Here is a 27,313-nt window from a genome sequence, read left to right as displayed (position 1 = left end):
GCTGTGACAGCCAGGCTGGCCGGACATGTACACGCCGCCTCACGCCAGTTGTGCTCATGGTTGGTTGATCTTCTCTTTACCCTTACCTGCACCACAGAGCATCTGTGAGCCGAAGCCCAGCAAGAAAACCCATAACAGATAACATATGCAATACACGAATCAAACATATAAACAGGCCACCAATAGCTAAACACATACGGCCTAGCCGTCCCAGGTGTTTACCAAGCCCTGGGTTCGCGGACCTCGCCATAAGGATATCCCAAGTATCTTGTTAGGGACTCGCCCTAGCAACTCGCACCCCACGTGCTCAACGCTGCTCCCGGCCTCTTGCCGTTCTCGGCCTGGCACTCATCGTGCTTGATGCCGTTCCTGGCCCCACGCCGTTCCCGGTCTACACCGTTCCCGGCTCTTGCCGATCACACATATAATATCAAACACGATATAGCAACAAGCACAGAATTCAAGCATAAACAGATAAAGAGCCATGCTCTACAATTCTAGTATATAGGGCTCGGCCCTGCATGTCATTTCCATTCAATATATTGGGCTCAGCCCTGCACACAAGCTCTATGGAAATAGGGGTTTTCTTACCTGAGTTCCGAGCTTCCTGAGCACCGATGCCCCGAGCACAGTCCACAAACGTGAGCCTCGTCGAAATCCTAGTCACAACACATAACAATATCCGACCATCAAATTCTAACCCAACAAATAACCTCAAATCATAACCCTAACCTCCAGGACCTTGAATTCTATCAATCTGAATGATAAAATCCATCCCGAGCCTTACCCTTTAAGTTCCCAAGTCAAAAATATCATTAAAATCCTCACTGACACTAAGGGTCGCGGCCCCACCCCCTAGAGTCGCGGCTAGCCTCAAAACAGAGGCTAGCTCTTCACTGGCCCCCACACGGGCCGCGGCGCGCCCAGCAGGCACCGCGGCGCGCATGAATTCTCTCAGCCTCCCATGGCTGCGCGCGCACGCGGGCCGCGGCGCACCCCTCCTAGGGCCGCGGCACTATACAGCGAACCCAGATTTCTACACCAGTTTTCCATCCCTCCTTCAAGCCAATTCCCACCAAAACCAAGCTAACATTCCTAGCTAATAACACCATCATTCCAGCTTAATTTCAACACCAAAACCCAACAGAAATCTACTCCAAAATATAACTAGAACACCCAAAAACAGCCTAGATTCTACCCACATGCAAAGCTTGAAAACACAGCTGAAACTTGAACATATCTTCCATGGAAAACTTACCTCTTGCAGAATTCAAACCCCTGATGTTGAACCTTAATCCACAAGCCTTAAGCTTCTGAGTTAACACAGCTGAATCCCTTGCTTATGCTAGCTTGCACCAAGAATTCCCTATGAGTTTCCTCTTGAGTGTTGTCTTAGAAAGTGAGAGAAAGATAAGCACAAACTAACTTCAGCTCAAAGAGAAGTATGGGTCGGTCTCTCAAGGTTTCTAAACAGTTCCTTTCTTTTATTATTTTATATAGCTTAAGTCTAAAGGTTATCTCAAGGCTCGGGGTGTCAAAACGTCCCCAAGGGCAAAAATGGTAAATTCCCCAAATATTCCCACCTAGGCATTCTATCCTCAAATATATCTCCAAATATTTATTTCTATGTCCCGATAATCCCATAACTCAACTAATACCCGAATTACCCCTCGACTCGCCCCGAGTCCGAATCTCAACCCCGTTGTGACTCTCTGGCTAACTGCTCCCCAGGACTGTCTCGGATCGTGCTGCACAGACATATCACACATATACAACATATATTTCATTTGTCACATTTATGCCCCCAATATCCAGACGGGGACCACATGCACATTTAACTCAATTAAACATGCATCATAATCATATATACACATAAATTCACATATAAGCAAATTAAACCACTTATTGCCCTCCAGGCACACTAATCAAGGCCCTAAGCCCGATTAGCAAATTCGGGTCGTTACAACTATCCCCTCCTTACAGAGATTTCGTCCTCGAAATTACCTGAACAACTCGGGGTACCGCTCCCTTATCTCTGACTCAAGTTCCCACGTCGCCTCCTCAACCTTGCTGTTCCTCCACAGCACTTTCACTAAGGCGATGGTCTTGCTCCTCAAGACCTTATCTTTTCGGTCAAGAATCTGAACCGGCTTCTCTTCGTAGGTCAAATCCTGATCAAGTTCCAAATTCTCAAAACTTAAGACATGCGTTGAATCTGACATATACTTCCGGAGCATAGATATATGGAATACATCATGAACCCCCGATAAAGCTGGAGGCATCGCTAATCTGTAAGCTACCTCACCAACTCGTTCCAGTATCTCGAAGGGGCCAACAAACCTAGGGCTCAACTTACCCCGAACACCAAATCGTTTCACACCCCTCATGGGTGAAACCCTAAGGAACAGATGATTACCCACCTGAAACTCCACGCTCCTGCGTCTCAGGTCTGAATAACTTTTCTGTCGACTCTGGGAGGCGAGCATACGCGCTCTGATCTTCTCAACTGCCTCATTGGTCCTTTGAACCATCTCTGGACCCAAATACATTCTCTCACCTATCTCATCCCAATGAATAGGTGATCAACACTTTCTTCCATAAAGCATCTCGTACGGAGCCACACCGATGGTCGCCTGATAACTATTGTTGTACGAGAATTCGATCAAAGGAAGGTACCTACTCCACGATCCCCCAAAGTCAAGCACACAGGCCCGCAGCAGATCCTCCAATATTTGAATCGTCCTCTCGGACTGCCCATCCGTCTGAGGATGATAAGCGGTACTAAACCGTAACTGCGTGCCCATAGCCTTCTGCAAGCTCTTCCAGAACTTGGAAGTGAAGGTGGGGTCTCTATCCGACACTATCGACCTCGGAGCCCCATGAAGTCGAACAATCTCCTTTACATATAACTCAGCGTACTGCTCAACAGTATAGGTTGTCCTAACAGGCAAGAAGTGGGCGGATTTGGTATACCTATCCACAATCACCCACACAGAGGCATGTTGTCCCACAGTTCTCGGTAAACCAACCACAAAATCCATAGTAATATCTTCCCACTTCCATTCTGGGATCCCCAAAGGCTGCAATAACCCCGCTGGCCTCTGGTGCTCAGCCTTGACCTGCTGACAAGTTAAACACTTAGCCACATAATCTACCACATCCCTCTTCATGCCCAACCACCAATATAAAATTTTCAAGTCTTGGTACATCTTCGTCGTACCCGGGTGCAAAGAATAGGGAGTGGTATGCGATTCATCCAGGATCTCTCGCCGGAGATCAGAATCCATCGGAACACAGATCCGACCCTTGTACTTCAGTAATCCCATCTCTGAAATGAAGAAGTCCTTTGTCGCTCCGACTAAAGCACTCTCTCTATGACCTCGCAACAGAGAATCCTTCTCCTGCGCTTCCTTGATTCTCTCAAGGAGTGTAGACTGAATAGTGATGTTGGCTAACTATCCAACCACCAACTCTATACCCGCTCTGGTCATCTCCTCAGCTAACTTATCGGATATCTGCCTCGAGCTAAACAACTGTCTTGGGCCCTTCTGACTCAATGCATCTGCCATAACATTAGCCTTCCCAGGATGGTAAAGGATATCACAATCATAATCCTTAACCAACTCCAGCCACCGCCTCTGGCGCATATTCAAGTCCTTCTAGGTAAAGAAATACTTTAGGCTCTTATGGTCAGTGTATATCTCGCACTTCTCACCATAAAGATAATGCCTCCAAATCTTAAGTGCAAACACCACTGCTGCTAACTCTAGGTCATGTGTAGGATACCTCTGCTCATACTCCTTTAACTGCCTTGATCCATAGGTTATCACCTTGCCAGCTTGCATCAACACACACCTCAAACCCTGCCTAGACGCATCACAGTAAACCACAAACTTTTCATTCTTTGTCGGCAAGCTAAGTACTGGCGCAGTAATCAATCACCGCTTAAGTTCCTTAAAACTGTTCTCACATCTGTCCATCCAGACATACCTGGTCTTCTTCTTTGTCAACTCTGTCAATGGCGTAGCTATTCTGGAGAACCCCTCAACAAATCGCCGATAGTACCCTGCCAAACCCAGAAAGCTTCTCACCTCAGGAACATTACTCGGTCTAGGCCAATCTCTGACCGCCTCAATCTTACTTGGGTCAACCAGAATCCCCTCCTTACTAACGATATGGCCCAGAAATGTAACTTGTGGCAACCAAAACTCGCACTTACTGAACTTAGCATACAACTTATGCTCCCTCAACCGCTGTAGTACCAATCGCAAATGCTGCTCATGTTCCATCTCTGTCTGAGAGTACACCAAGATATCATCGATGAACACAATCACAAACTTGTCCAGATAGTCCTTGAAAACTCTATTCATCATATCCATAAAAGCTGCTGGGGCATTGGTTAATCCAAAGGACATAACCAGGAATTCATAGTGTCCATACCTCGTTCGGAAAGCGGTCTTTGGTATGTCCTCCTCTTTGATCCTTAACTGATGGTAACCTGATCAGAGATCTATCTTGGAGAACACTGTCCTTCCCTGTAGCTGATCAAACAAATCATCGATCCTAGGCAATGGATACTTATTCTTAATGGTTAACTTGTTCAGCTCCCTGTAGTCAATGCACATCCTGAGGGACCCATCCTTCTTCTTAACGAACAACACTGGAGCACCCCATGGCGAGTAACTCGGTCTAATGAACCCCAAATCTAGCAACTCCTGCAGCTGAATCTTCAACTCCTTCAACTCCGCTGGAGCCATTCTATAAGGTGTCCTAGATACTGGCTCCGATCCTGGTATCAATTCTATAACGAAGTCAATCTCCCTCTGAGGCGGCAACCCTGGCAGATCCGCTGGAAACAACTCTGGAAACTCACACACCACCCTTGTCTCACCCGGTCCAACCGGCACCACCCTAGAAGTATCCACAACGCTTGCCAGGAATCCTATGCAACCTTTCTGTATCAGGTCCCTCGCCCGTAAGGCTGAAATCATCGGTACACGCAGTCCACTAACTGTCCCCACAAACACAAAGGGTACCTCCCCTTCTGGTTCAAAAGTCACCATCCTACGCCTGCAGTCTATCGTTGCCCCATACTTGGATAGCCAATCCATTCCCAAGATCATGTCAAAATCATCCATCTCTAACTCAATCAAATCAACAAACAATTCCCTACCATCTACCTCCACAGGTAATGCCCTAATCCACTTCCTAGAGACTACCAATTCCCCTGTTGGCAAAAAAGTCTGAAATCCCCTAGCATACACACCACTAGGTCTACAAAGCTGGTCTATCACCCTAGCAGATACAAATGAATGGGTAGCCCCTGAATCAAACAATGCAGAATACAAAGAACCAGCACTAGAGATCTGACCTGTCACCACTGAGGGGCTAGCCTCCGCCTCAGTCTGTGTCAAAGTGAATACCCTGGCAGGAGCAAGACTGTCACTCTGCTTCTGCTCCTCCTTCCTAACTTGAGGGCAATCCCTCTTCAAATGGTTGGCACTCCCACAAACAAAGCAGGCCCTGATCCTGCACTCACCCTGGTGTCGACGCCTGCACCGTGGACACATAGGAAAACTCCTCCAGTTATCACTGCCACCCTGTCGGCCGGTGGTAGCACCCCGCACTCTCCTATCAGTACTAGGAGGAGTAAATGAATCCGGAGCTCTTCTTTTCTGCTCATTGACACCACTGCCCCGACTGGTCCCAACAAAAGGAGGCACTGTCCTCCTGGCATCGCGCCTAACAACGCTGTCCTTCCATATTTGATCCTCAGCCCTCTCAGCAGTAAGGGCCTTATCCACCTCTTGGCCATAAGTGGTAGTCGCTGGATCCAAGGTGATATTCACATCGCGGGCAATCATAACATTCAACCCCCGCACAAACCTATCCCTCCTAGCTGCATCTGTCGGCACTAGATCTGGTGCAAACTTCGCCAATCTATCAAACTTTATGGCATACTCTGTTACTGTTGATCAATTCTGAGTCAGGTTGATAAACTCATCAACCTTTGCGGCTCGCACTGCCACACTGTAATATTTCTCGTTAAAAACACTTTTAAACTCCTCCCATGTCATAACCGCAACATTCCTCCGCTAGCTCACCACCTCCCACCAGATGCGAGCATCAACCCTAAGCATATAGCTTGCACAGGCGACTCTCTCTTGTCCTTCGACCCTCATAAAATCCAAGATCAAAGAAATCAGGTTCATCCACTGCTCTGCCAACAATGGGTCCGAACCACCCTCAAAAGTAGGAGGTTGCTGCTTCCTGAACCTTTCATACAAAGGTTCCAACCTATTCTCCAGAGTAGACTGAACAGGAACTGGCACTGCAGCCTGCTACATTGGCAGCCCAGTAACCTGAGGTAGGGCCTGCTGCCTCATCTGTCGTAGCTCTTCCTCTGTTCTCTGCAGTCTGGCTTCCATTTCAGCCAATATCTGTTGCCAGTTCTGTGGGGCAGGTGGAGGGTCCTGACCCTGATTGTCATCCTCGGCCCTACTGCCGCGGAGTCTAGCTGATTGACGAGGCATCTCAACAAATATGCCTGCAACCAATGCCGCCGCTCATTAGGCAAGATAACAACATCCAAAACCACCTCCCAGGCACATCAATAATCCACACAGAACAGCTCATATAGCATATAACACACAGCGGGCCATGCCCTAGCATCATGCATATGTTAACTAATTCATCATGCTCTATACAAAATAAACAGGTATACAGGGCATTTAAACACATATTCAGACATACCAACCATTCTTACCAACCAACCCTGAGTTAAGCCTGTCACTGACTGCGTGTGTACATGTTCGGTCAATCTCCAGAACCAATAACCTTGGCTCGCTTTGATACCAAGTTGTAACGCCCTACTTCCTTAGAGTCGTTACCAAGTGTGTTTAAAATCGTGTTTTCAACTCGCTAATCGAGGTTTTAATTCAAAACGTGTAACTAAGCCATAATTAAAAAGAAAACATTAGAGAAAGTAGTTTTTCATAGCTAATCATAAAAGTTTACACTTGGGATCCCAAAACATAGTTGAGAAAATATTTACAATACAAAACTTATCAGAGTCGACTAAACGACAAAATCTAAGTTCATTTACAAGCATCTCCCAAAATTCCCTGGCTGTCACAGCCAGGCTGGCCGGACATGTACACGCCGCCTCACGCCAGCTGTGCTCATGGTTGGTTGATCTTCTCTTTACCCTTACCTGCACCACAGAGCATCCGTGAGTCGAAGCCCAGCAAGAAAACCCATAACAGATAACATATGCAATACACGAATCAAACATATAAACAGGCCACCAATAGCTAAACACATACGGCCTAGCCGTCCCAGGCGTTTACCAAGCCCTGGGTTCGCGGACCTCGCCGTAAGGATATCCCAAGTATCTTGTTAGGGACTCGCCCTGGCAACTCGCACCCCACGTGCTCAACGCCGCTCCTGGCCTCTTGCCGTTCTCGGCCTTGCACTCATCGTGCTTGATGCCGTTCCCGGCCCCACGCCATTCCCGGTCTACACCGTTCCCGGCTCTTGCCGATCACACATATAATATCAAACACGATATAGCAACAAGCACAGAATTCAAGCATAAACAGATAAAGAGCCATGCTATACAATTCTAGTATATAAGGCTCGGCCCTGCATGTCATTTCCATTCAATATATTGGGCTCAGCCCTGCACACAAGCTCTATGGAAATAGGGTTTTTCTTACCTGAGTTCCGAGCTTCCTAAGCACCGATGCCCCGAGCACAGTCGACAAACGTGAGCCTCGTCGAAATCCTAGTCACAACACATAACAATATCCGACCATCAAATTCTAACCCAACAAATAACCTCAAACCATAACCCTAACCTCCGGGACCTTGAATTCTATCAATCCGAATGATAAAATCCATCCCGAGCCTTACCCTTTAAGTTCCCAAGTCAAAAATATCATTAAAATCCTCACTGACACTAAGGGCCGCAGCCCCACCCCCTAGAGTCGCGGCTAGCCTCAAAACAGAGGCTAGCTCTTCACTGACCCCTACACGGGCCGCGGCGCGCATGAATTCTCTCAGCCTCCTATAGCTGCGCGCGCACGCGGGCCGCGGCGCACCCCTCCTAGGGTCGCGGCGCTATACAGGAAACCCAGATTTCTACACCAGTTTTCCATCCCTCCTTCAAGCCAATTCCCACCAAAACCAAGCTAACATTCCTAGCTAATAACACCATCATTCCAGCTTAATTTCAACACCAAAACCCAACAGAAATCTACTCCAAAATATAACTAGAACACCCAAAAACAGCCTAGATTCTACCCACATGCAAAGCTTGAAAACACAGCTGAAACTTGAACATATCTTCCATGGAAAACTTACCTCTTGCAGAATTCAAACCCCTGATGTTGAACCTTAATCCACAAGCCTTAAGCTTCTGAGTTAACACAGCTGAATCCCTTGCTTATGCTAGCTTGCACCAAGAATTCCCTATGAGTTTCCTCTTGAGTCTTGTCTTAGAAAGTGAGAGAAAGATAAGCACAAACTAACTTCAGCTCAAAGAGAAGTATGGGTCGGTTTCTCAAGGTTTCTAAACAGTTCCTTTCTTTTATTATTTTATATAGCTTAAGTCTAAAGGTTATCTCAAGGCTCGGGGTGTCAAAACGTCCCCAAGGGCAAAAATGGTAAATTCCCCAAATATTCCCACCTAGGCATTCTATCCTCAAATATATCTCCAAATATTTATTTCTATGTCCCGATAATCCCATAACTCAACTAATACCCGAATTACCCCTCGACTCGCCCCGAGTCCGAATCTCAACCCCGTTGTGACTCTCTGGCTAACTGCTCCCCAGGACTGTCTCGGATCGTGCTGCACAGACATATCACACATATACAACATATATTTCATTTGTCACATTTATGCCCCCAATATCCAGACGGGGACCACATGCACATTTAACTCAATTAAACATGCATCATAATCATATATACACATAAATTCACATATAAGCAAATTAAACCACTTATTGCCCTCTAGGCACACTAATCAAGGCCCTAAGCCCGATTAGCAAATTCGGGTCGTTACAAAGTGGGTACAGAATTCACATCCTCTTTCTTAAAGTCAGAGTAAGCGTCTGTTGACGGTGAGAACTCATCAACTAAGTTGAGTTGGAAAAATTATCAAGTCAAGATCACTAATGGAAAAGCTGTAGAAACTTAAACAATAACTCAAGAACAATGATAGAACAATAATGGAGAATTCAGTCTTTCATTCACACTCAAGCCTTTGCTACAGTAATATTTCCAACCCCCTTTTCAGGTGGTGTTCGAGTTCATTTTATAGTAGGCTCTAATGGCCTTAGGTACATGGTGGTCCTGGAGACCAAGTGGTACATAAGTACTATGTCAGGGGAGTGGCTTCAGAGGTTGTGGTCGTACATCCAGTACAGGAGCAGGTGTCAGGAGGATGTCTCCACTACTTGTCTGTACCCATGTCTGATGAGTGGTGGCAGGCATAGTGGCGCAGGTGGTAGTGGTGTCGACTCTGACCCTTGGTCGTAGACGTACGTGCCATAACTCTTATCCCAGCAGTCCCACTGGTACTGGTGTTCGTACTCAGTACTAGGTCGTACAAGTATGTCCCATTCGACTCGTACTGGAGCCTCTAAGCATAGGGGTCTCAAGGTGTAAGGAATGGGACCCTTGGTGTGTGTTATGGTCGTGGCGTGAGGCGGGGATCTTGGGTCCTTGGCACGAGATGCCTGAAGCCTCCCGAGGTTACTCACGAGTCTAAGTGATAGGCATGTGGCCTTGACGAATGTCTAAGGATGCGTGGCGAGACGCCCTCCTTGCGACCCCCTTGGTGGTGCGGCTCCCTTGGTGCATGGCTCTACTCACGTGGCCACTAGGTGACGTAGCTCTCATTCCTTCGCGAGGCCCCCTTGGAAGGCCTATTGATGGCGCGGCTCTCTTGGCTGTTCACGAGGCCGAGTGTGCTGCGGATGTGACCCCCATGAGGCCATGGGCGCCGAGGCTCGGTGATGGGGCTACCTCGGCGAGGCCACTCGGGCATAGATGGCGAGGCCACTCCGGGGCCATGGGCGAGGCCACCACTCGGGCCTAGATGGCGAGGCCACTCCGGGGCCATGGGCGAGGCCACCATTCGGGCCTAGATGGTGAGGCCACTCCAGGGCCATGGGCGAGGCCATTATTCGGGCCTAGATGGTGAGGCCACTCCGGGGCCATGGGCGAGGCCACCATTCAGGCCTAGATGGCAAGGCAACTCCGGGGCCATGGGCGAGGCCACCACTCGGGCCTAGATGGCGAGGCCACTCTGGGGCCATGGGCGCTGAGGCTCGGCCGAGCGAGGCCATGGAGACGCGCGCGCGAGGCGGGCCGCGCGCCTGAGGTACCACCGAGCAACGCCAGGGAGACGCGCGCGAGGTGGCCGAGCGACGCCAGGGGATGCGCGCGAGGAGGGCCTCGCGCCTGAGGCACGGCCGAGCGACGCCTGGGGGGTGCGCGCGCGAGGTGGGCTTTGCACCTGGGGCATGGCTGAGCGAGGCCATGGTGACGCGGCTGGGACCTCACCCATCACGAGTTGATCCGAAGTTGCCGTCAAAGGACGATGGGCCTTCACGGGATCTTTTATGGGCGCGGAATATTGAGCGTCCACAGCGTCACGTGGCTTCATAATTACTAGATTACGATCAAAAAACATATATTCTCCATGAAGAATTTCATCCCTCATATTCATAGCTTGAAACCTCACAATATATACACCACGAGCAAGCAAACCAACCTTGTCAACTCCTTTATCCTTCCAAACACGCCTAGTAAAACCCTCAAAACTACTCAGGGGAGGATTAGCACTAAACACATAACAAACCAGCGCTAAATTCCAAAACAGAATTTCATCCTCAATGTCCTCCATATCTACTTTCACTCCAGACTTCTCTGTAGAACTCTCTCTAGCATTTTCCCCAAATTTATGACTCAAGTTTTGAATAATATTACCTGAGCGTAAAATCGGAGGGATGCGATTCCCTGATTAAACCTTGCCTTCACAGCATTTCGTGGCCTCCACGAAACTCACGAAGTATGATCTAGCCTCTTGTTCCCTCTGAAGATGTTGCAGTGATGATTTCAGAGAGAGTACTTCAAATTCGTCTTCAATGGTTCGAATCTCTGCCTCCTCTGTTTCCTCTTCCGATACCTCCAAGGCCTCCACACCCAGCAGATCTACCATCGATCTGGTCTTGGTTACCTTGTCCGAAGATGTAGGACCCTTCTTCTTCTTTGTATTGACAACAACCTGAACGTTACCCTGATCTCTGGTTCCCTTCGCCATAGCTTCAGCACAGCGCTGAGAGAAACCAATATTTTTCATAATTGTTTTTTTTATGTTAGATTTTTCTTTTTATGTCTGTTGGGATTTTACTGAAGTGCCAACGCCAACTCAATGATGTTATCCTCAAAAATGGAGATTGATGACGTGGCAATAAAGGTGACAAGTGGCAGTGCATGGTCAGTAAAAGACACATTAATAGTCAATAAATACATTGACTCCTCAGAGTTGTGATAAAGGGACTCGGTAGACTGACGAAGAATTGGGACTGCTTGAAAGATGTCATAACCAAGCCAAGTGCACCTTGGTCCGAGGAAAGCTAAGGAGAGTGCATCCTAGGAGGCTAAGGAGAATGCATCCTAAGAGAGCTAAGGGGAGTGCATCCTAGGAGGCTAAGGAGAATGCATTCTAGGAGAGCTAAGGAGAGTGCATCCTAGGAGAGCTAAGGAGAGTGCATTCGAGGAGACCCCAAGGATGTGGTCCTAGGAGACCCCAAGAGAGTGATCCTAGGAGACCCCAAGGATGAGGTCCAAGGAGGAGAGCCCAAGAGACCTTAGTCCAAGGAGAACTCAAGAGAGTGGACCTAGGAGACCCCAAGGATGAGGAGAGAAGTGCATGTCCTACCACCATGCACGTCCGACCAACAAGTGTATGTCTTACCACCATGCACATGTCCGACCAGCACTTGCATGAGTGGTCAGTAGGAGGTGGATCAATTAGCTAGAGGAGGACTAAGTCAAGATTCCCAGAAACGGCTTCAACAAGATACGCGGGAATCTCTCATTCTTCCCACAAATTGGGGGTTTTGTTACATTTTGAATGTTTTTTGTAATTTAAATGTAATAAATATAATAAAATATCCCGATTCTAGGGGATATCAGATGTATGGCCCTAAGCCTATAAATATATGGCTTATGGGATTAGAAAAGGAGGTTCTTCTGCTTCTTCTTTCTAGAGAGAGAAAAGTTGAGTCTGAGTATTCTAGAGAGAGAAAGTGCTGGCATTTGAGAGAATTCTTGTATTTTTGCAATCTGTACTGAAGAAACTCAGTTGGCTCAGTTCATCTGATCTTGAGTACAGATCTATAAATCACAACTCTAAGTGGATTAGGCTATTACCGACAATCGGGGTTGAACCACTATAAAATCTCTTGTGTTATTTACTTTTCTTGATTAAACTGTCTGTTGTCATTTACATTCTCTTGAAGGCTTGTCGTTATTGACGTTCTCACGTCGTTGGCTAAAAACACAGTCAACAAATGACTTATCAAAACATGTATGACACGTTTACAAAACTACAATCGTAATCGAAATAAATCAATGGGATAAATGAATGGGTATAAAATATTGAATCATTATTTTATTATGTTGTTTACTAAACTAATCAAAAAGAGAACCAGAAACATTTTATTTTGTTTACGTAATCAAGAAAAGTAATCAGAATGTTTTAATTGGACTAAATTTCTCTTTATAGAAAATGGATATTTTTTCGAGAATATTTTTTAGGGAAAAATTGTCTTTTAATTTTTAATAATAAAAATAAATTAAAATAAATAAAAATTGATTACTTTTAATGACATTACTTAAGAAAATGGGAGAGGAAGTATTCCCAATGTTTTCTCCCAAATTCATGTGGACCCATAAACTATTCCTATTACTAAATAAAAGTAAACAAATAAATGAGAAATAATTCTCATTACTTATTTGTAAACATGCCATTAAGTTTAGAATTGTATTTTTCTAATAGTAATGATATGTGCACCCAAACATTACACACAGTGATTTGGTAGTTTAGTTTAGTCAATCACATTTATTAAAACTAAGACTCACTGTTTTTAAAAGCAGTGATACGTGTGTGTAATGTTTGGGTGCATATTTTGGATGCACACATTGTTACTCTTTTTCTAAACCTGATTATTTCTTTCTATTCTTACACGTGTTTTCACTTTACCAATTTTTTACTTTAATGTATTTGATGTGTTTCTTTTATTTCAGATCAAAATCAAAAGAAAAAGAAAGCATCCACATACAAAGCTTAGGGTTTTCTAGAGAGTTCATCTGCTATAATTTCACACACACACACACAATTCATCAAAAAATAAGAATGCAAAACAGAGATTGAAGTAAGAGAGATGCAAAAAAAAATTATCAAGGTTCAGCTCGGAATTTCCAAGCCTGCATCCTTGTGAGCTCTCCTTAGAAGAGATGAAGAACTTCTTGCACTATTTGAAGCTCAGTTACAATGATCTTGAAGGTTCTATCCACAATCTTGGCCAGGTAACCCTTTTTCTAACTCTCATTTCTTCTCCCCTTTCTATCTTCTTTCTTACAGATGTTTCCCCCTTTCTTAAGAAATTTTCTCTCTTGCTTTCTCAGGACCCAAACACCCCAATCTCTCTGGCTTTTTCTTTCTCTATGATTTCTGTTTTTCGTGTGTCTAAGTGATTTAACTTGGAGTCTTTATATAGGCTGTTTTAGGATAGAGTTGAAACTGAATTCTGTTAGAGTTGTCTCAATGTTGAGTTGTCTAGAGTTTGTTAGCTTTGTTGTAACTAATTTCTTATGTTGAGCTCTTCCTTTGTAAATCCTTTCTAACTACTTTGTTACTACAGTTAGGATACTGAACCTTTATGTGAGGACTTATTTCTACAATGTCAAAGGTGCTTGGTTTGTTGACTTTGTTTTATAAGATATTAAGATCCGATTGGTTTCATTTGTGTATATAATTTCAGGTTTATGGTATCCATTTCATGTAGATTACATGATAAAGTTTTTGTATTTTTGATATAGATAAACCTCATTTGTGGAAAAACAGCTCATGTTTTTTGTCAAGAGTATTGAAATTAGATTGGTTCATCGAAGCCAATATATATATATATATATATATAAATATATCAGTTAGACCTTTAAACGTGGTCTCTGTCATATATTTATTTCTGAATAATATTGTGGTTATGTATTTGTTTGTTAATTAGCTTTTATAATTATTTTGTTAGATGGAGGGTCATTTAATGCATGCATTTCCAATCGAACAAATCAAGAAAGGAGTGTTGGGGTGGTTGATCTGAGCCTAATAAAATTTGGATGCAGAAGGTATTACAATTATACTCCTTTCTAATTAAACTGGAGAAGTTTTTCAAGTATATATTGCTGCAACTGGCTTGTTTGGGTTCTCATTTGTTTGATTACCAACTCCATTTCATGCTTTGCTATTTGGTTGCTATAGTTCAAAACAAGCTAGTCAAGATATACCTTATGCTCTTTGTAGTTCAGTCCAGCCAGTGATGAAGCTTGGCATTTTTTTAAGAGGCAGCCTGTTGGCATAATCTTTTTTGCTGCTATCATGACTACACTAGGTATGATTCTATAGCTTGATTTCTTAGAAGTTTTCATCATGTAATTTTAACTAGTGATAGCAAAACAATTTTGCTTGCAATTTCAAATACCGTGATATTGAAATCATGTTTTATTTTTGTCTACTCTTGAAATGGTATGTTCCTTGCAAAAACTTAGGAGCAGCAAGCTTTTCTTGCTTAATCAATGGTGGTCCCCTATTTTTTTAGCCTATGATGTTTAAATGATGAGTATTTTCATCTATTTTCTATTTATTTTGTTTGGTTGTAGTGTCTGCTCCTATTTACAGCTAGCGCTGCAGCTGCATTTTGAACAACAGTCTCATATTAATAACGTCTGTTATGATCTGCAACTTGTTTTGTTTTCTATTTTGTATTCTCCAACATCATTAGTGTTTTTGTTATTTTATATACTCAATTGACAAATAAAATGGATTCTGTTTTGATCATTCAAAATATCACTATGAGTGTGAATAGGATTATTGATTCACGTGTGTTGATTCTTTCAAGCTTTGAAAAATGTCACTAATAAATTGCCTTTATTTGAGTCTATTAACTCTACTAATTTTGATGGGTTTGTGTTCTAGGCTATGCATATTGGTCTTCGATTTTAGGAGTAAATAAACTTTAATTTTTCTATATTGTAGTAATCTTAGTTGTTTTAAGTGTATTATATAACTTCATATAAGAAATTTTGGTTTAGAAGTCTTTTACTTGTGGCATGTTTTGGTCCCTTTAAATACCACCTTTCTTTCTTATGATGCATCTTGTTTGATTTATGCTTACATGAAAGGTATTATTGTATTTTTATTTATTTGTGCTGTAATTCTTCTATTTTCACGGATATCTTCCCATTTGGAGATGATTAGGATATTATTCTTCAATTTTTTTGTCTGTGTAATCGATCATATATATATATATATATATATCTTATATGGTTATGTAAAAGTCTACGATTTCTGCTATTTACTTGGCCTTTGAGTTTTACCAATTTAGTTGGCCAATTTGTTTCGGTAAGCTAGTTAAGCATGAAAGTAACATAATCACATACTATGGTCTGTCATCTTATTTTCCCTTTTTCTTATGTATTTTTTATTCTTTTTCTTTTTAAAATGAAACTGAGATGATTAAGTCAATTGTTTATAACAATCAATTTTCTTTTGTCTATATGTATTTTTATATACACATAATATTAAAGATAAGAATCACTAGTATATATAAGTGTGTAATTCTTTTGTTTCCTTTTGGTTTGTTTGGCAGGTGAGACAAAAACATGCATGGATGGAAAAATTATTGAAATTAACATCAAGCATGGTGGGATGAAGATATATGTAATGTCCCAACTATTCTAGACTTTGGACCATTAACAACAACTATACATAGACACTAATTTTTAATAAAACTTACAAGTGAAATAATCATTACTTCATTAAAAACTTGTAAAAACAAATGTTAAACTACATAAGATTTAAAGTAGGATATGTGATCCAATTGTTTTAAAAGAAAAACATAACATAATTGTAAATAAAATTGATTACATAATAAAGTGCGGAAAAATACATATAAAACCATAAGTAAAGAAACTTCATCCTCGAATCGAACTCTCGGTCCTTTGATTCTATTCCGCCTCAATACACATCTCCAAACTTCCAAGAACCTTTCCCGCCACCAAAGCTATTTTCCTACACATATAAACATAAATGAGTGAGCCTAATGCCCAACAAGGAAAACCTAACACGTAAACCATATACATAAAATTCATAAAGCAACATAAAACATATTATAAATATATGTCATATATACTATAATGGCCATTATTACTTGGGGTCCCATAAACTAAACAAGTCATATGCCCATTAGATTAGTGGGGCTTGCTAGCTAAGCAAGTCATATGTCCATAATTTATTGGGGCTTGTTAGTTGTACAGGTCATATGCCCAAGTCTACAATCATATATATTATTGCATGTTACATAACACATAATCATAAGATAACATTTATCATAACATATAAATCATATAACATAACACATAAAATCATATCCTATTTTTCTTACCAAAAGTACCGGGATATGAGAACAGTTGGGACTTTGGAACACTCCTAAAAACCATAAATGGAAGAGTGAGTATACTAAAGAGAATGAGATGAAAAGAATGGAGGAACTATACCATCAAGAACATACTTACCAAAAACCTTATGTTCAAGATCTTAGGTTTCCTAACCAAGAATAAATAATAGAGTTAGGATGTTGAGTAGAAAACTATAAGAATTTTAAGGAAAACAATACAGAAATGGACTAGAGTTTTGGAATACTTTGAAGACTTATATGACCGATCTAAACCTTGAACCGAAATGAGCTATAAACCTTACTTCCCAAGTGTTTGGTAAGCTTATAATGATCAAGCTTATAATCCTCAACCCAAGTGTTTACACTCTCACAATAACCTAGCAATTTGCAGCCTCTGAACTTAGCTTGATGAATGAATAAATGACTGGGTACTAGGTCCTATTTATAGAGTTCAAGAATGAAAAGATCTTCATTTAACTTGAATAAAAATAATGGCGTTTTAAGTGAAAAATATTTGAATTATCGTTCAGCAGAGGTTGAAGACTCGTTCAGAAAGATGTTGGACTTATCAAGAGGTTAAGGATTTAAATGAGAACGTTTTTGAAAACTTTCAAAAATACACTGAAGGAGTCGATATATCGCCCCTTGTAGGCGATATATCGCCCGGGCCAGCATGCCCGAGGCTCATCGAGGTGCTCGTGCGAAGTTACATGTTTTTCGTATCCCCGTACTGCGATATATCGCCCCCTATAGCTGCGATATATCGGCATACGCTGAATATTTAAACACGAAATTTCACATTTTAAGCTTAATTTGAATTGAGTAAGCAGCCTTGACTAAGTCCTCTAACGTTTTCAAAGCTGCTGACAGACCCTAGGATATTCATATATTACTCTTAATAAACTTGTTCCTCAAAATTACTTAATTATCATTAAACATACATATGACAAGTGTTACTTTCTTATTGGGTTTATCTAAACCTTATGATATAATAAATATCACCATCAATATCAGTCATATTAATAGAACCTTAGGTTAAAATTAATATTCTTAAACTATTGGTTAAACTTATAAAATCTACAAGTGTTACTACGAGTGTCCAAATAAATCCCGGCCTGAACCAAAATCCACAGTTATAAAAATACTACTACTATTACTATTATACTATTATCTATCTAGCTAAGTAAAGTTCTTGGACTCTACAATATACACTTGAGAAATTTATGGGATGCCATGCTATTTGAACGTATGAGTCACAACTAGGATAAATGTATTATCAATTGTTGTATAAAAAATGAAACTAAGTGTAAATGTGTAGTTTTTAGTTGTACTTGATAAAGACAAATATATTTTTCAACATGTAATTTTATTTTTGAAATTCTGTTGATTTTTTCTAGTATACTTTATTAGTGGTACTAAAAGGAAATTTTGGGTGTATATGCTAGCCTTAAGAAGGAAAATATTTTTTTTTCAATTTTTTGTCTAAGTGGCGACGGTTCCTACAAAACAGTTGTCTCGTGTACATTTGGGACGACGCTTGGCTACAAACTCTCATCTCTTCTACCATATGGGACGACGCTTCCACAAAATTTGTCAGTCTTATGTACAACAAGGGATGATATTTGTATATAAATTGTCTTCTCATGTAATGTAAGGATGACACTTTTATTTTAACTGTCATCTCGTGCTAGTACATGATACGATAGTATTAGAACTGATATATGAATGTTATTACAAAAATTGTAAATTGTCGTCCCATGTCAATTTTTTAGAAGAAATACAACTACAATTATAATTTACTGTGAGCTAGTCACTATAAGTGTAACTGTACATATATTCGAGATTTTATAAAAGTTTGTATTAAATAAATAAGCATGTAATGAAACACGCAAGCAATGCAATTGATAAACAAAAAATAATTTTTTTTCCTTTTATTGATAATCAAAAGTGTTACATAAGAAATATGATTTTACAAGGGTATAAAACCCCAACATAGCCAAATTATTTTACACATTTATTTAAATCTCGTTTTTCATGAAAAAACCAAACATATAAAAATAGATTGCCATTTGGTCAAAGACAAAATCAACCAAGGAGAAACTTTTCATGTTTCTAGTAGGAATCAGATTACAGTGATCATGAAAAAACTACTTCATCCTACTCATTTTGAGGAATTAATGTCCAAGATGGGTCTCATAAACATTTATGCCCCTGAGGGGATTAATAAATATTTAAGTTATTATTATATTTTATTTTAATTATACTTTTCCTCTTTAACCCTTGATGTACCGCTGTCTCTTTTATAAGAGACCTTTTTTTTCAATTGTATTCGCATATATTACTCTACATCAATCGTTTCTTCTTCTTCGATTCAGAAGCCATAAATTGAGCTTCCTTAAAAAAGAAAGCTTAATTTATTATGTTATACAAGTCGTTGGGGACAAAAAGAAAGCTCCCAATTGGTGATTCTATTTTCCCTCATACCCTATTGTGGTCTTATTCATGAATGAGATTCATGACTCACATCAATTTTTAGATTGTGTCCCAAGACTCCCAACGAGTTAAACTTTTGTGGATGACTTCTTAAGTTGCCTATAAATTTTTTAGCTCGAATTTACACTTAGGTGGAGCTTGAAAGTCAAAATTAAAAGGAATTAGGTTATGGATCTAGAATGTTTTTGCTCAAGCACTCTATATACTTGGATGCTTGCTATTTCAGTTTTTGGTTTTCTTAAGGGGACTAACATCTTATGCGATTAGTACAATATAACAAAATGGGTGTTTTATGACTCCATATGGGAGTCATTGAAGGTCTACAATGTCTCCCATAAGAGGACACGTTTTAGGTGTAATGTCCTGTAAATTTTCTTAACATAATTTGTGGAAAAACATAACTGTTTGCTAAAAATAAACTAACCAAAAATCTAAATAAAAAAACATTTTCAAAACATGCAATAGTTCGGAAGTATGCGCATACTTAAAAGTGAATTACAATGTCATAATTTAAAAACACTCAACAAGCCAAAAATAAATTCTTAATTATCATATGGGTTCTATTCCCTAAAAAATAAAGTTCCCAAAAGTCGATCCACATGTACATCCTCGCAGATAAACTCCAACACTCGCTAATCCACTTTTCCTTTGAGCTTACCTACAACACGAAACAACTAGGTAAGTGAAACACTTAGTAATAACAACTTAACAAATATAACCACATAAATGAAGCAAGAACTTAAACCAATTGTAACTAGGCAGATAATCAACCAAGAATAGGATTCTAGTGAAACTGAACCCTAGCATACAATTTAAGAACGTGTGAACGTTCTGGCAAACTTATGGTCATGCCTCATAACCAAAATTTATATCCTAAAAATACACTTGCATGCAGAAGATCTCAGAGCATACATACAGTCTTAAATGGTAATATACATAACATACTTAACATTTTTATCATGCATACTTATTTTTCTTACATACTCATTAATCTTAACATACATACTTACTTAGGGTTTCGGAGGAACAATTAAACATAACTTAACATATCTTACCATATCTTACCTTAGCATTGACAGGTGTAAACTAGTTACACCGATTTCCCAGACTCCTAGAAGAATTCGACATACTTTCTTAGTCATGGAGATTTGATTCTAGAATCAACTTACTTATGTGTCACGGAGTTTAACCAGACTCTTATGTCACGGGTGTTAAACAAGACTTCTTACATATTGTGGTGGCCAACCGACCTTAGTTACATAGTCACCGGTGGTGAACCGGTTTCTTACTTAGTTCCTAGTGGCAAGCCGGAGTTCATAGTCGTCACGGCAGCTAGCAGGACTTCTTACCTTAGTCATGAGTATGCGAACCCTCTAGGACCACGGTCTTGAGTAAACCTTCTAAGACTAGTTCTAATTATTAGCTTATATCTTAGTTATCTAAACTAGCCATGATCGTGTTGTAGCCAAACAAATCATCAGTTGTCTTTCCCAGATTCCTTAGCGCTTACTTGTGGAAATCTTCTATCCAGAAGCAAGCCTTCCCGCTTAATTATGGCAATTATCTAAGATTGTTCATTCATAATTTGGGCATTGAAATTCTAATACTTAATTCTTCTTATGCATTAGTGTTTATAATTTTTTTTTATTCTTAAGTGTCGGGGAAAATTGATTTCCATAACCAGTTTAAAGGTAGGCTCCTTAATTATATTAGTCCCCTAGGCGTACCCTTGAGTATTCGTAATCGTTAATGAGCCCGCGTAGTCTTAAGTCTAGTAGTAACGTGGTCTACTACGCATTCTTGCATGTTTTGTAAAAACGCCATTAATTCATCTTGTTAAGAAAATACCAATTTTGATCTCTTATTAGAAAATACCATCAAGGTACCTCTCTTAGGGAGAATTAGTTACAAATTCTTATTCTTTTTAATTTCTTAAATTATTTTGAAAAGAAAACCTTAAAATAAATACCCTTTTAAAAAGTGATAACCCTCTAGAAGGATTATTTGGTCTATTTTTAAGGAAAATCCTATTTTAGTGTTTATTTTTCAAAAGTGGATAATTGGACCCATTAATTATTTTTTAGAAAATGTTTCTTTAATTAATTTAAGGAACATTCTCTAATGAAGTTAAAATGATTAAAAGTCCCTTAGCAACAAAATTTGTGACAAAGTTCCAACTTTGGAACGTCACCATTTGTAAACTGCTTATTTTTTGGGCATAAAATTTTACAGGTTCTAACCTTTCTATAACAAAAACAATCTTACAAAATTTCAGCTCAAACGGAGCTCTCTTTCACAGTGAAATTCGTTCACAAAAACTCTTACTTAAACTGTCTAGTTATTGCAAAATTCTAGTTTTAAACCCCCAACTTTGAAAAATCATAACTCCGAAACTACAAGGAATTTTTAGAAACTATTTCATGACATTAATATTAAATATGTCAAGAAAACTTGGTAAAAATTTCAGTCAAAAATAAAAAAATTTACCTATTCAACTAACTGTCAAAGTTTCAAGGTCGGAACTGCCAAATGCTAATCCAGCTTGCACTAGATTCCTAAAATGCTCATAACTTGAGTTATATAAAACGTTTTTCAGTGGTTCAAGATGTTAAAATCATATAATCTTTTCAAATAATGCATTACAAAACTTTCATTGAATAATTAGGCCGTTTAGGTATGATTTGGCTCTTTGGAAGCAACTGTAAAATTTTGGCAGCAAGCATGCATCAATAAATCCTATGGAACTTTGGATTCCAAGCTACCAAACACCACATAAACCACATGCATGCATCATCATCCAACTAAATAACCTTATTACAACTCATATAATTAATTTAACTCACAAAACAACAATCAAATTCAGATTTTCTAAAGCCATTAAAATATTATGGTAAGAATCAAGATTTTTACCTCTTTATGTTCAAGCCTTTGGGGTGGTTGAGCTCTTAGGGTTTCGAACCACTTCTCAACACTTCACACACTTAAATCCCTTCCCATAAACACTAAAAATCATATTATAGAGCTATAAAAAGAAAAGGAGAGGGATGCTTAAAAATAGTTTTCTCTAATAGGGTTTACCTCTTTCAAAAATTTCCTTCTAAGCTTGCATGCATGTAGATGATTGTGCTCAACTTGGAGATCTGACTAGTGAGGCTTCTCTTGAACCCTATAACATAAGAACAAGGCCATGCATGGATTTTAGATAACATGCATGCAAAAGGAACCCTAGGGTTTCGGGTTTGAATTAGAAGGAGAAGAATGAATCACAAGAGAGGATTTCACTTACCTTGAGCTTGGTCTTGCTTAGGATTGACACCCTAGCTTCAAAGGAGTCCTTCCTTAAGATGGAAATGGAGAGAAAGAATTTCATAAATAGAGAGCAGAGAGACTTAGGATTTTAATTTTTGGGAGAGGAAATGGAAGAAAGTGTTTTTCTTGAGGGAAAAGGAATTTTTTAAAAAAATAATAATTAGAAGTGTAAGAGAGAAATGACTAGGGTTTAGCCAATGAGTGGGCTAAGGCTCTTACTCTTCCCAGATTTCCTAGGCTCTTAAGAGCCCTAGTCATAGCCTTCGCCCCCCCCCCCCCCCCCTTTCTTTCTCTCCTCCCTTGGAAAACACATTTATACTCTTGTTCCTTTCTACCGCTCTCCTTAGACCCTCAAGGGCCCTTTGGTAATTTTACTTATCTAAAATTCCCTAAAATTTTACCTTATAGTTTTTAAATATCTCCAAGCTTAATTAATTAAATTAAATGTTACCCAAAAATAAAATTTGTCACATATCACATAATTTTGGTAAATTTATCAAATTGACCAAAATGCCCTTAGAGGTTCGAGCAAGAAATTATCATTCTTAAGCCCGGTTGATTGGAATTCAAACCTCAATTAATTTTTCTTAAAATTATTGGCTCAACTATGAAGTCCTTGTTACATGACAAAATTACTATTTTTATGCCATAGTATTTCCTATTTTATTTAATCTGAGATTTTTCTCCCACTAGGATTTATTCATTGATCTGAGACCAATCTTTCTTTGCATAAATCTTGATCCTTTACCGGATCATTACAACGACTGTAAAAATTCATCAATCATCACAAATTCATATAATACCATTTATCAAAATAATATTCCACATAATTTTTCACCGGCTCCAACCGGCTACTAACAAGTATTCAAAACACGGGATGTTACAGTAGGTGATGTGATTGTAAGTGACCCTACGACATTTCCCAGTGAGAGATATTGAAGGCTTCCAACGTCTCCTCCTATGAGACATTGTAGGCTGTGAGAGTGGTATCTACGACGTCTCCAAGTGAGAGACATTAGATCTCTACCACGTTTCCCTAGGGAAAACGTTGCAGGTGTTTCTTTTACCAACCTTGATTAATATATTTGGATTAAATAATAATTAATCAATTAATTTTTTTTTTAATTTGTGAAATGAATCCCAAATTCCACAATATAGTTTGAATCTAAATGTTTCACAACACAAATTGTTACAACAAATGTATAATCCTTCATTCCAAAACATATTCTTACAACAAATTAGATGACAAAAACAATCTAAACAAAAAGTCACAAATACATACACCAAGAACAACAAAAACAACTTATTAACACCAAAATCCATATCCAAATTAAAAATAAATATATATATAAATAGTTAAAGACCTGTCCAAAATACACATCATATTACTGATTTTTAATAGATAAATAATAGAAAACCATAATGACCTAAACAGAGGTGTTGCTCAATTTCTCGCGGCTTCAACGATGAAGGCTTGCAGCTCCAACGAGGACGAGTAGAGACGGCATTGTAGGCTTGCAGCTTCAATGACATTCAAGGGCTCATAAATGGAGTTTCGACCCAAACTAAATGGAAGGACACGACGACATTCAAGGGCTTGAGGGGAAGAGAATGAGATAAGAGAAAGGGAGTCGTAGAAAGAGATGAATGAATTTCTTTTTTTTTTCTTTTTTTTTTTTTTTGAGTGGAAGAGAATAAGAGAAGGGATTTCAGATATGGGTGGTTGAATAATATGGAGAGAAAGGAAAAAGATAAAGATAATATATATTTATGATTTGTTATTTAGTTTTATATTTATTTATTTTATTTTTCTTTAAATAAAATAATTAAAGAAAGTTAATGGGTTGTATATATAGACGGCTGGCAATACACATGCACCCAGGCTTCTATCTTTCTTTTATTTTATTTAAAAAAAAAAAAAAAACAACTTTCAACACCTCCCTAAGAGAGTCATAGAATCGAGGGTCGTGAAAAGTACCCATTTTTATGTCATAGGTTTTTCATGTCCTATGTGAAAACCATATAATCTAGGGTCTATTTCACGTCCCCCAAAGGTACCAAAAGCAATTCCTAAAGTACTACATTTCACGTTCCCCAATGAAAAACCAATTTTTCAGATTTTATATATCATGTTTTTAATTAAATTATTTAATTGATGAAATGTAAAATTTAAACTTTATTTTATATAAAATAATTAATTAATATTATTATAAAATAATAATAAAATTATTATATTTAGAAATGTAGAGTGTTGAATTTATAGAAGGGGAAAATGGGAATTTTGTTGTTTCTAAACAATGTGGGACTTGTTTTGTCTATTTAGAGAGACATTTCATGTCTTGTATTGTGGGACATGAAATATAATGTCCCAATATGTGGTGTGTGAATGTGTTTTTTTTAACATTTCACGCCCCCATAGGGAAACGTAAAATGTAAATTTTTTTAATGTATGAACTTTAAACGTCCCCCACCCTTTTTCATGTCCTACTTTGTCGGATATAAATTTATTAATTTTCATGTCTCCCATTGTAGGACATGAAATGTCCTCTACAACTTTTCATTTAGTCCTACACCAATTGTGCAAGACATGAAAATGTTCCCTGTAAAGTATATATTGTAGTAGTGTTTATTTTCCAACTTATTTTCTTATTAATTATTATTGGCTTAATGATCCACTCATTCATTATTTTTTTTATATTTTTTTAAAGGTAAATTACACATTTTATGGTGTTGACGAAGTTTTTCGTCAACAAAAAATAAGAGCAATTAAGCTTTTGTAATTAAAATAGGAAGAAAAGTAGTAAAGAGATATTTTACGTTGTACAATAGTTAAATCTACCTAGTCCACAAGTCACTTTTATTAAGATAATCTGTGTTAAAGTCTGTAAGCAATTCCATAGAGTTTTGGTATACAAGAATTGAGTGTGAAAATAAATGATTACAATCCAGGCAATTTATAGACTTGGTTTTAAACAATCTCCTCCATGACTTTAGGAAGAAGTTACACAAATATATTATTTGAATATGAATTACAAATGACTCAATCAACTACTAAATATCTAAACTAATACCTAGAAAATACGGATAATATACTGGAATATTATTCTCTGACTCTTTTAAACACAGAATTGAGTTGAAATCGATATACTTCGAGCAGACATATAATAGTTGCCTTTTCAAGCTAGCATCCATGCTTCGAGTTGAAATAATCCATTACTTCATAATTTTAGAAATATTAATAATGATAATCATATTTAAACTTGAGCATAATTGTAATACCTCTAAGCTCACTTTTCGAACAAGAATATTCTATTCTCAGAAATAGGGTATAACATTTTCCCCCTCAAAAGTATCTGCTCGGGTCCCAGTATTAGAGACTTTTGAACTTTCTCCTTTGGAGATTAAAGGTATAATTTGAGGTTTAGTGGGAAATATAGGCTAATGACCATTTTTCCCTTGGGAATACTTGATAAGAAATTAAAGGGGAATGGTATAATGGTCTTTTGGACCATATGATTAGTGGAGTAGGGGCTAAGTGTCAAGGGGAGCTGCCATTCCTGTATAGAGCTCTTTCTCTCCCTTCTTTAGTTTTCTCTCAATTCACCAAGCACCCAAGGCACCTTAGTGATCAATTCTTGAAGCTTCCTAAGGGTTCTAGTGAAGGAATTGAAGTGTTTGAGGATAGGAATTGCTAAAGAGATCATCCATATGCTGGGAGTTTGAATTTTTATAGTTGAGGGAAGGGTATAATGGTCTTTTGGACCATGTGATTAGTGGATTAGGGGCTAAGTGTCAAGGGGAGCTGCCATTCCCGTATAAAGCTCTTTCTCTCCCTTCTTTAGTTTTCTCTCAATTCGCCAAGCACCCAAGGCACCTTAGTGATCAATTCTTGAAGCTTCCTAAGGGTTCTAGTGAAGGAATTGAAGTGTTTGAGGATAGGAATTGCTAAAGAGATCATCCATATGCTGGGAGTTTGAATTTTTAAAGTAGAGGTAAGGAACATTTAAGTTTTTTTGATGTTCTTCAAAGTTCTTGTATAGTTTTGGGGTTAAGGCAAATTCTGAGATTTGATGTTTCTAGGAAATTTTGTGTTGTGATTGATGATGGTTAGGTGCTAGCAAACTATTGTGAAGCTTGGGATCGAATTGGAAACTTAGAATTGGGCTTAGATTCTCGGATTTGGGGTAAGTTTTAAAGTTAAAAGCTTAATTGGTAAATTTTCTTTTCATGTTGAGTTTGGGTGTTATAATGATATTTTAATGGTATCTGGGAGTTATATTGTTGTTTTGTGGTCTTTTGATGCCAAAAACGGGTTGGGAAAGGTCCTAGAATTGATTTGATTTCTGAAAATCCAAAGGGAAAACGCAATTTCTGGGTTGCCGCAGTGGCGCCTAGGTTGAACGTCGGCGAGTATGGGTTTCTTCAAGGGTGGGTTTGCCATCGGACCATTGTGGTGTCACGGCCCTTTAGAGAGGCCGATGTGGCTCTAAATGGGAAAATTTTATACGGAATTCTCTTTGTAGTTGTGGCACCTTGGTCCTTTAGAGGGGGCGTTACGGCTCTAAATGAACAAATTTTAAAATGGGCTTCTTGGTTTATTGTGAAACTGCGACGTTGCAGGGAGCGTTGCGGCGCTAATGTAGTTTTAGGGTGCACTTTTCTAGTGTTTTGGGGAGTTAACGTGCGAGGCTTGGGGGATGATTCCGCTATCCAGTTTAGTTGAATCCAAGGTCTTAAGAGCTAGGGCTTAGTCTCGAAGC

General features: G+C 39.3%; 1 protein-coding gene across 4 annotated transcripts; it reads left to right on the top strand.

Annotated features, from left to right (window-relative positions):
• Positions 1 to 13,345: 13,345 nt before the first annotated feature.
• On the top strand, positions 13,346 to 18,491 carry LOC133778218 (uncharacterized). Of its 4 annotated transcripts, XM_062218089.1 has the most exons (5): positions 13,346 to 13,608; positions 14,328 to 14,424; positions 14,600 to 14,687; positions 15,945 to 16,015; positions 18,262 to 18,491. In XM_062218089.1, the coding sequence occupies exons 2-5, from the start codon at positions 14,416 to 14,418 to the stop codon at positions 18,403 to 18,405; spliced, it is 312 nt and encodes a 103-aa protein (XP_062074073.1). In that variant the 5' UTR covers positions 13,346 to 13,608; positions 14,328 to 14,415; the 3' UTR covers positions 18,406 to 18,491. The 4 variants fall into 4 exon arrangements, 1 of the variants encoding a protein (XP_062074073.1); XR_009869048.1 differs by having other exon boundaries at positions 14,605 to 14,687; positions 15,945 to 18,491; XR_009869047.1 differs by having other exon boundaries at positions 14,558 to 14,687; positions 15,945 to 18,491.
• The last annotated feature ends 8,822 nt before the right edge of the window (positions 18,492 to 27,313 follow it).

This window comes from Humulus lupulus, chromosome 5, assembly GCF_963169125.1.
Source record: "Humulus lupulus chromosome 5, drHumLupu1.1, whole genome shotgun sequence".
Lineage (NCBI taxonomy): Eukaryota > Viridiplantae > Streptophyta > Magnoliopsida > Rosales > Cannabaceae > Humulus > Humulus lupulus.
The sequence above is the reverse complement of the archived record's forward strand: the minus strand, read 5'-3'. Positions and strand labels throughout refer to the sequence as shown.

What these genes read in the sequence shown, in the direction of transcription:
- LOC133778218 (XM_062218089.1), top strand. An exon ending in TGCTATCATGACTACACTAG is followed by an intron (nt 14,688 to 15,944) that starts GTATGATTCTAT and finishes TTTGTTTGGCAG; the next exon opens with GTGAGACAAAAACATGCATG. An exon ending in ATGGTGGGATGAAGATATAT is followed by an intron (nt 16,016 to 18,261) that starts GTAATGTCCCAA and finishes CCTACAAAACAG; the next exon opens with TTGTCTCGTGTACATTTGGG.